This window comes from Taurulus bubalis (genome assembly GCF_910589615.1).
Source record: "Taurulus bubalis genome assembly, chromosome: 1".
Lineage (NCBI taxonomy): Eukaryota > Metazoa > Chordata > Actinopteri > Perciformes > Cottidae > Taurulus > Taurulus bubalis.
In genome coordinates this window covers 28,757,932-28,768,750 of record NC_136589.1, presented here as the reverse complement: position 1 = coordinate 28,768,750, position 10,819 = coordinate 28,757,932, and the positions used below count along the sequence as shown (strand labels likewise).

The window sequence follows — 10,819 nt, the reverse complement described above, 5'->3', positions numbered from 1 at the left end:
GATACAGAATACCTGCACTGTGATCCAGGTACACTCCTACTCTGGACAACTGAGGACCTGAGACAGGAGTGTGGACACGGTTGTGGAAAAATGTATAACTGTTTTTGAGACATTTGAATGCCCAAGATGTGTTATTGAAACCAAAAAGACATTCATCCCCGTCCCCTTTTCTGCTGGTATTCTTGTATACAACTGCTATATAAATTCTTCCTCCTCTCCACTCCACCTCCCAGTAACAACGTCCAGTCAGACTCTCTCTACTCAGATCACATCCAGTAAATGTCTGGGCGACTAAAATAAGATAAATATCTGTTTTCTGTGTTTGGATCCAGTGGGATTTCACGTGAATACTCTAAGAATCCAGCTCTGGCATTGGGCTCTGGTTGTGACACTAAAGCATCCACTTTAGTCACCATCAGTAAGACTTGTCTCCATTTCTCTCTCAGAACATCCTGTAGTCTATCTCTGACTCCTGAAACAGCCGCTGTCACGTCCTCAGAGTAGCCCTGAGGATGGATGTTGATGCTGGAGGAGTCTGTAGACTCACTGAGTGGTGACAGTGAGGGGTAGCTGTTGAGAAACTGGTTGTGTGAGAGTTTCTGCAGCTCAGCGTCATTCCTCTTCAGCTCAGTGATCTCCTGCTCCAGCTTCTCCTGAAGCTCTTTGACTCGACTCACGTCCGTTCTCTGCTGGGATCTGACCTGCTGCGTCGCATCAGAGCTTCTTTTCTCCATGAGACGGATCTGCTCAGTGAAGATCTTCTCACTGTCCTCCACTGTTTTATCAGAGAGATTGATGGCCTCCACCTCCTGATGAAGCAGCTTCATGTCTTTCTCTCTGTCCTGGATTCTCTCCTAGATGTTTAGCCGACTCCCCTCCAGCTCTCTCTGCCTCTCAGTCCTTTCTGCTGCAGCTGAGACTGTGTTGTGGCCTTTATGTTCATCCATTAAGCAGACATAACAGATACACTGCTGATCAGTACGGCAGTAAATCTTCATCACCTCATCGTGACGAGAGCAGATGTTCTCCTGGAGCTTGTTGGACGGGTCCACCAGCTTGTGTTTTTTTAATGGAGCTGATTCAAGATGAGGCTGAAGGTGTTTCTCACAGTAAGAAGCCAGACACACCAGACAGGACTTGAAGGCTTTCAGTTTTCTCCCAGTGCAGACATCACAGGCCACATCTTCAGGTCCAGCATAGCAGTGATCAGCAGGAGCAGCTTGGAGTCCAGTCTTCTTCAGCTCCTTCACTAAATCTGCTAGCATAGTGTTTTTGACCAGGACAGGCCTTGGTGTGAATGTCTTCTTTTAATACAGTTCATGCAGTAGCTGTGTCCACAGGGAATAGTCACCGGATCCTTCAATAGATCCAGACAGATGTAACAAGAGAAGGTCTTCTGGTCCAGCTGAACTCTTTTCTGCGGCATTTTCTCCTTGTGGCTGAGACTGAGTGAGTTTGAATTAAAAATCTCTTTTTTGTTCCTGTTCATTTACTAATCTTCACTGAATGAGGTTTCTGCTCCAAAGAAGGCAACATGTGTTCAGAGTGGAGCTGCCTGTGTTTTACAGGAAGATGAAAAGGGAGGAGTTATCACACTTTCATGTGATGGACAGCAGCAAGATGGGGAGGGGTGGGGGGTCTGGTCTCCAACTGAACCAACTGGTCAAACTCTATGAAGGAGGAACAATGGACTTGTTTGAGGGCCTGAAGAGCAAATACTCTCTCGAACAGTCCCATTTCTTCCGCTATCTACAAATAAGACACTATATACCCAAAACCGTAAAGCTCCAAACATGTGCTTTTTGGAAGAAATTCTCACACAACCATGGCCTAAAGGAGCTATTCGCTGCCAGAGCCCAAACGAGACATGCTGATCCTTGTAGATCTTACAGAATCATTTAAAAGTCTTGATGTGTTGCTATGATAACATGAGTTATGTGATTCCTGCAGCAGGACTGTGATGCAATGTGGGAAGACTTTCACAACAAACTGGTGGACTCGTTGCTGAACCTGGACGAGTACCTGCTATAGTTCCCTGACCTCAAAGTAAGAAACACCTTGTCTTTTGATGAAATTGACAGTGTTGATGTAGAAAGTCATTCATCTAAAACTTTTAATGTGAAATCTGAAAAATACAGAAATACAGTGAGGAGTTAGCATACATCATATCTTCACTCACTGTATCTCAGAGATCAACGGTTATGGAGAAGCAATTAAAATATACAGCCATAATATTGGGTCACGTTGACTCTCAATATACAGCAGTGGCTGACATCTGTAATGAATGATGAAGGCATCCCAATCAGACATTGTTTCATTTTGAGGCATTTTAAGACAAAAAAGATTGGGAGCCATAGATAACACTTTGGAAACTCTATTTTTAAATATTTTTTTTATATTGAATCAATTTGAATCAACAAAGGTGTTACCTAATACAATGCTAGCATTCATTAAAGTCTACATATCCGGAGCTGAAAATATATTGAAAACCATAGAGTTTTTTCCCTGATTTCTATAATGTTCTGTTTGTTATTATGGGCGGATGATTGATGGGGGTTCTGACATTGCACTGGCACAGAATGGTCTTTTTTTTATGTCAACAGAGATTAATGTCATCCTTGAACTAAAAACGCCAACTTTATCTTGATGCCAAAGTCTTTTAAATGGATCACTGATGCATGTTTGTGCTATTGGGACTTACTAAAACTATCAGAATATTGCACTGGGTCTGGGTCTTGTATTGTGTTGTTGGAGCCCTTAACAAACTCTAGAGGGCAGTGTTGTTCGGTCTCATTCAGATCCCTTCAGGCGGATTTGATTGTGCTGCCTGTATAATTAGATTTGACAAATTCTGTTTGCAGATACTTTATAAAAACCACATCTAGATTCAGTATGTGCTTATAATGACTCTCTCATTGCTCCTTACTCTTTGTTCACAGACTCAGCTTTAAGAAAGGGTAAATGTCCTCCCCTCCTAAGCTCATCTCCAATGAAATATGTCATCTCTCATTGTTATTTTGAGCACAGCTGCAGCCATTCACTGATGGACAAATAGCTCCCATAACACCTCAATACTTTCATCCAGACACTCCCAAACACACACACACACACACACACACACACACACACACACACACACACACACACGCACACACACACACGCACACACACACACACACACACACACACACACACACCACACACACACACTTCTTCTTCTTCACACTTCTTTGTGACTGGGCCTGCAGCCTTGACAGTGATCTCCCTGCACATGTGTGAAGGAGCGTCTTTAGTTACTCCCCCTGCCTCTGCACACACATTGGTTTGAAAAGTTATTTTGGGCTTCAGAAGTGCCAATGTAACCCTGTACTTCTCATGAAATAACAGGAGGAGTCAAGATTATACACTGCCATTCTTCCCCTGTGTGCGGTTCCCCATGTCAACTGACGGGGGATCTCCCTCTATACACAGGTTGTAGCTCTCTTTGCTGTTGCATTAGGTTGGATTCTCATTTTTGAAACAATGGACGACAGTCTTCTGCAGGTGTTGACTATCCCGACAGCACCCTACCCCGACCAGAGACCCGGCACCAGTGGCCTGAGGAAAAAGGTCCTTGTATTCCAGTCCAGGAGGAACTATCTCCACAACTTCATCCAGAGTATCTTCTCCTCCATTGACCTACGGGACCGACAGGGTTCAACAGTGGTGGTCGGAGGAGATGGTCGCTTCTTCAACAGAACAGCTATTGAGGTCATTGTGCAGATGGCAGCTGCCAACGGGGTTAGTGTCACCATGTGTGTGTGTGTGTGTGTGTGTGTGTGTGTGTGTGTGTGTGTGTGTGTGTGTGTGTGTGTGTGTGTGTGTGTTTGTTTATATGTGCATGCTGGTAAATGTGTGTTTGAATGAGGATGGGTGTAAGCATGCATGTGTCACCTGTTCACATCGCTTTGTTGTCATTAGTTGCACTATCCTCTTGTCGTCTTGGAATTCAATTTGCAGCCTTGAGACATGGCAGTGGTCATAAGAAAAATATAATGAATTAAAAAAGAATAATTATAATATTGTGACATAAATAGAAATTAAAATGTTATGGTATAATCTATCTATTTATGGTTCTACAAATGTTAACAAAATCCAATAAAATAAATGTTGAATTATTATAAAAGAAAAATATCATGTTACATCAAGGTAGTTGTATTGCATAATACGTATAATATTAATTTGTCTTTTTTAAAACATTTGGTTGTGTTACAATATAACTACCACACTTTTTATGTTAAAATAGCTTTTATTTTTTACATATTCTACATATTCAACAAGACAGTGAGAGGAGACAATATAGTGCAATACAACGGAAGAATAATGTAACTCTGAGGAATCAATGGATGAACGCTGCCTTTCAAACATAAAGCCTGCTAGCCGCTGCTGTAACTGCAGCTCCTGGCTGATGTCTTCAAATAGAAAAGCATACAACCTGTTTTGTTTTCTGCTCTCTTGCCAGCACCAGTAATAAGCGCTCTATGGTCCTAGGACTTAAGTTTCATAATCTTTGAGCTGCTGGTGCTTTCTCAGTATGGCTAGAGGGATTTAAAATACACTTACACACAATATAACTTGCTCTTGATGTGCCATAACTGCCGTTCATTAAATGGAAGTTTAGTAGCAGGTACTTTGTAAAGAAACATGACACACCAAACCTGATATTCAGTGCTATTCCCTCCCCTCCCCACTCAGATAAATGAAGATACACACTCATGCCAACCAACTCACACACACCTGTGTGACATTTCCTCAGGTGGGTCGTATGATCATTGGACACCACGGGATAATGTCCACACCGGCCATATCTTGTGTAATCAGGAAATACAAAGCCATCGGTGGCATCATCCTCACTGCCAGCCACAACCCTGGTGGACCTGATGGAGACTTTGGCATTAAGTTCAATACTGCAAATGGAGGTATGGTAACTGGAGAGGAGGAGGAATGCAGGGGGATCAGCCAAGTGAAAAATAGTGTTACGAGTGAAGTTAACAAGGCTGTACAGGCCTCATTCAGATATGTGGCACAGACACAGTAATGAGATATTGTTTGAGAATTGTCTGGACATAAGATCTGGGACCAAGTGCATCGGAATATCTGTATGGTTTTACTAATAGATATCCCAAGCAACCCTGAATGGTATCACCACTATACTGAAAAGTACATCAGTACAAAATATCAAATGTAATATCATAGATTTTCTACTGCATCCAGGCCCAGCCAAGGAAGCTGTCACAAACAAGATCTTTCAGATCAGCAGGACCATTGAGGAGTTTGCCATCTGCCCTGGACTGCATGTGGATTTGACAACTCTGGGCAAACAGATGTTTGATCTGGAAAACAAGTTCAAACCATTCACAGGTGATGCGTTAGTCTGTAACCCATCATTTCAAATTAGGAGAGGATGGAGTCAATGAGAGAGAAAAAAAAGATGGTGGATGAATACTAGAGCGGTGAAAACTTTCCCCGGCGATACTTGCTACAAAAGAGATTGTAAAATCTGACTCACTATGTGAATAGGTCATATGACACATTTTTGCCATCCTTCAGTGATCGTTCATTGTAATGTTTATGATGGCATGTGAATTCATGTATTCAAAATACAACTGTGTTTGTCATCTGTGGTGTCCAGTGGAAATTGTGGACTCTGTGGAATCCTACGCTAACTTGTTGAGGAACATCTTTGACTTTGCTGCTCTGAAGGAGCTTCTATCTGGTGAAAATCACATCAAGATAAGACTAGATGCCATGCATGGAGGTGAGATGATATTTACCAAGAGCATGTAATCGCATCCATATATTCTCTGTTGCTCTGAAAACAAATGACAGACAGATTATAAAATATTTAAAATATATTTTTAACTTTTACTTACAAGTACAAAAAAGTACTATTAGTTTTTGTAAAAATGCAAACGTGTATGTAGTACAAGTACCACTGTGATTGGTAATATACATTATATTTTTACTGTTATAAATGATCGAGGTGTAGCTAATTTATAACAAAGGTTTAATACGATGATCATGTTTTATATATAAATGAGTGTTATGAAAGTCAATTTAATTGCAGTACTTAAGTTAATGTTTTTCAGAGTGAGTCATAGGTTCTAAGGAAAATCAACATGAAAAGCATGTTCCTTAAATGTTTGCTCATGGTCAAATATGATGCACCAGCCGTCAGAACATCTACACAGCTAGTGCATTGTTTCTCTATTGACACAAGTGCTTATGAATTATGTAAATATATAATGTAAATACATACAGGATATTTATATATATATATATATATATATATATATATATATATATATATATATATATATATATATATATATATATATGTACTGTATATACATATTATTAGTTTTTTAATCATTTTAAAACATCAATAAACAAGTGTATATATAAATATATGCATGTATTTATATATATCTGTATGTATATACTGCATATATACATATAAATATTGTTAGCTTTTTGATCATTTTAAAACATCAATAAACAAGTGTATATAAATATATATATATATATATATATATATATATATATATGTATGCATGTGTATGTATATATATATACATGCATACATATATATATCTGTATGTATATACTGTATACATACAGATACATATTATATAGTTTTTTTTATCATTTTAAAACATCAATAAACAAGTGTTCTTATAGGCTTTGAAATATCGCTGGACAAGTGGAATGGGGTTATAGGAACTGTTGACTTTGGAATGATTCATAATGATCATGTTACTAAAGCTATTTAGGAGCGTCCCCAAACACTGAAACTGAATCTAATGGGTGAACAGTCTGCACATCCCCCTCGCCACCCCTTCATAGGAAGTCATGAGTATAGTTATTAATAGGGTAAACATTTTGACGTGATGGCACACTTCTATCATTGTGACCCATGACTTTCTCTCCATCTCATTCACTCTCAAAACATAGCTCCACTATTAATTAACAAGTTATAACTCATTTGTGATGACAGTCAGATCGTGTTACCTTCGGGCAGAGCCAAGCTGTTTCCCTGATTCCTATCTTTGTACAAAGCTAAGCACCAGCTTGTGGCGGTAGCTTAATATTTACTTTGTTGTTTTAGAATGCTAAAAGTGCCACTTTGTGCAAAACAATGTTGTACTTCAGTAGCGTATTGTCGTCATAGCAGTCTTCTCTCATCACTGCCTCTGTGGTCTTCCCAGTGGTAGGACCGTATGTGACGAGGATCCTCTGTGAGGAGCTGGGCTGCCCTGGCAATTCTGCTATCAACTGTGTTCCGTTGGAGGATTTTGGGGGTCATCACCCAGATCCTAACCTCACCTATGCTGCAGATCTGGTTGACAGCATGAGAGATGGACAGTATGATTTTGGTGCAGCATTTGATGGTGATGGGGTTCGTGTCCTATTACTTGTCTCTTTCTTTTGATTTTCTGAAATACAATAAACATAACCTTTCACCCGTGTCTGTCTGGCTTTCTAGGACCGTAACATGATCCTCGGTAAACATGGCTTCTTCGTCACCCCACCGGACTCTGTGGCTGTTATCGCTGACAACATCTTCTGCATCCCATACTTCCAACATACAGGGGTGAGAGGCTTCGCCCGCAGCATGCCCACAAGTGCAGCCTTAGACAGGTAAAAATACAGCCAGACTAGTTTCACATCACTGTCACAGCTGATGGAACAGTGATTTTCAACTTACAATACTTTTGGCACAACTAGACTAGAATAAGATCAAATCATTTCATTTAACATGCAAAAGTACACATTCATGATTACAATGGTAAATTATTTTTATTGTGTCAAAGGTTCACTGTACTCTTTTAATGTATTTCCTGCAGAGTAGCCAAGGCAACACAAATAGAGCTCTATGAAACTCCCACTGGGTGGAAATACTTTGGGAACCTAATGGATGCAGGCAGACTGTCTTTGTGTGGGGAAGAAAGCTTTGGTACAGGTACTGTATTGATTCAGCAAGTTATTAGATCAAAACATTTGAATTAACTTAGTATTTTTACTAGTTTAATTATCATGCTTTTCTTTTCTGTGCACGGTAGACCTAATCACATATCCTCTTTCAGGTGGAGACCATATCCGTGAGAAGGACGGGCTTTGGTCTGTGCTGGCATGGCTGTCCATCCTGGCCACTAGAAAGCAGAGTGTGGAGGATATCCTTAAGGACCATTGGCTGAAATACGGAAGGAACTACTTTACCAGGTGAGATGTCGATGCATTTGTGATCTTTATTTGTGTGCATTCAGAGTTGTACTCCACCAACCATCAGAGCCACCAAAGCACAGACAATCAATGGTGTTGTCTAAGTAGACATAATGTACATTGTTGATTTGATTAAGATGGAGAATGGACTGATTATACAGATACATGTTAAGAAGATATATAATAACATTACTGACATCTAGTGGAACATATATGCCATTACATATTCTTTCAAGTCCTGAACTGTCTATCTAGTAAATGAAAATACAACATGATGCTGTCAGCCCTTTCCTAAATTCTTAATTTGCCTTTATGGACATATACTGCAACCATATATATCATGACCTAAAGCCTTATGATATCTGCCCATTGGATCACATTAAATTAAATAATTACAACCATTCTGGTGTCTTACAAATATTGCCTGCTGAATTACGAGAAATTCACAAATAAATATACATTTGGACGGTATTGCGGCAAAAAAGTTTGATTGATTTACTCTAAAATGTTGCTGTTTTCACCCTCTTCATCAAAATAGTACAATACAAACGTGCAACAATAAAGCACTTTTATAGTTAATAGTTGTTGTGTTTTTGTCCAGATATGACTACGATAACGTAGACATAGATGCAGCCTGTGAGATGATGGAGGATTTGGAGATTATGATTGTCGACAAGTCCTTTGTGAAGCAGAGATTTGCTGTGGAAGACAAAATCTACCAAGTGGAAAAAGCAGACAACTTTGAGTACACAGACCCGGTAGACAGCACCATCTCCAGGAACCAGGTATGACGGTATGACACACTGAGTCATATTCATTTAGTTATAACGTTGTTATGTGTACAGTTATTGGATGTAACCAGTGGTCACTGCGTTCTGGAGCTACTCAGCTGTAAAGTTTCACTGAGCTGTTTTCACTGCAGGGTCTGCGGATTATCTTCTCTGATGGTTCTCGAATCATCTACAGACTCAGTGGGACAGGTTGTGATGTGGCGACCGTTCGAATCTACATCGACAGCTACGAAAAGGAGCAAATCTTAGAAGACACACAGGTAAAACATCTCATTTAAAATTATTTCAGGACTAATTTATGGCGGCTGTAGCTCATGCGGAGAGTGGTCGTCCTGAAAGCACAAGGTAGCCGGTTCAATCCCTGGTCTCCCCACAGTCTGCATGTTGAAGTGTCCTTGAGACACTGAACCCCCAGTTCCTCCCCAGCCGCCTCACAGCAGCACACTGTTCCTTAATTACTAAGGATGGGTAAAATGCAGAGAATAATTTCCCCACTGTGGGATCAATAAAGGATATAGCATTTGGCCAAATAGTCCACTATACTAACAAACATAAAGTGTTATGATTTGCATGAAACATATCTCATGAGGTGTAGTGCTATGTGGCGAACAGGAAAAAAAGGTTGACATATCAGAGCAAATAGCAGTCAAAAAAGTGTGCAAAGCATTCAAAATATATATTTTTTAAATCTTGCGTACCCCTGGAGTGCCTTCACGTACCCCCATTTGAGAACCATTAACCAAACTAGATTTCCCCCTTGGGTAACTTTCCTGTAGTTCAACTTCTTCCAGTGTGAAGTAATTGGTATCTTTCAAAGCTATGCTTTTAAAAGTAGCATCTGCAACTCTGTCCTGCTCATGGGTAAATATTAATGAGGAAATGCATCGGTGGCATATGGCAGCCAGGTGCACGTGTCTCTAACCATATCATTCTTGTTTGGGATAGGTGATGCTGGCACCCCTGGCAACCATCGCTCTGAAGATTTCGCAGCTCCATCTCAGGACGGGTCGAAGTGGCCCATCAGTCATCACATGATTCCTCCCATTTGTTACTCCATCATCACTAAACTAATGCCCTCTTTGTTTTTCTTTCCAGACTTTTGTATAAACTGAGCTTCAATTCCAAGTGTAGCTGCACAACATGCAGCAGTTTGCATTTTAGGCTAAAATATATTCAGTGTTTTCCTCTGTTCGACATTAAACTGCTTTTTATTTTTGGGCCATTTGTGATCTTTGTGTCTTTTACGTATATATTTAAATTTCACTTGGGTTATCTGTGATTTTTTTCAATATTGTAATTAAATTCAATGAGTCACTGGCCAAAAGCAGCATGGTTTCAAAACCAGTTGTATTCTTAGTGATCCAAACAGCTAATCATGACTAATCATGAATATGGCCCTGACCGCAGTTTCACTTCCTTTGTGAAATTCTGAATATGACTGCATTTTCTCACATCATTCTGGCTGTGCACGCTCCGGATATGAGCTTCATGGTTTTGTGTAAAGTAGTACAGAAGATTTTTGAGAGGTTGATTTTGAAGAAAATAAGAAAGTAACATACAGTTTCTCACATTTCTACATGCTCCCAGTGCTCATTTCCAAATTAAAGAACTGGTTGTTTCCTATCATGAAGCCTGCAATTATTCTTTGGATCATCTGTACTCCTTTTCATGCAGGGAAATTAGGAATTAGGAACCTATTAGCAAATAACAACCTGAAATTGCAGTCAGGTGTGTGGTGCTGGAGGATGAGTGACAAGTCTGCTCGC

The 10,819-nt window shown here is 40.0% G+C and overlaps 1 protein-coding gene and 1 pseudogene across 2 annotated transcripts; one reads left to right on the top strand and one right to left on the bottom strand.

Moving 5' to 3' along the window:
- Window positions 1-266: 266 nt before the first annotated feature.
- Window positions 267-1,426, bottom strand: LOC306750600 (tripartite motif-containing protein 16-like; annotated as a pseudogene). The gene has a single exon. The product of its transcript is annotated as a tripartite motif-containing protein 16-like (transcript).
- A 2,096-nt stretch (window positions 1,427-3,522) lies between these two features.
- Window positions 3,523-10,275, top strand: LOC306748572 (phosphoglucomutase-1-like; the record flags this gene model as incomplete). Its single annotated transcript, XM_079231753.1, has 11 exons — window positions 3,523-3,780; window positions 4,796-4,958; window positions 5,254-5,400; window positions 5,672-5,797; window positions 7,248-7,438; window positions 7,526-7,680; window positions 7,887-8,002; window positions 8,127-8,262; window positions 8,864-9,047; window positions 9,185-9,313; window positions 9,999-10,275. The coding sequence occupies 11 exons, from the start codon at window positions 3,523-3,525 to the stop codon at window positions 10,086-10,088; spliced, it is 1,695 nt and encodes a 564-aa protein (XP_079087879.1). The 3' UTR covers window positions 10,089-10,275.
- Window positions 10,276-10,819: the final 544 nt, after the last annotated feature.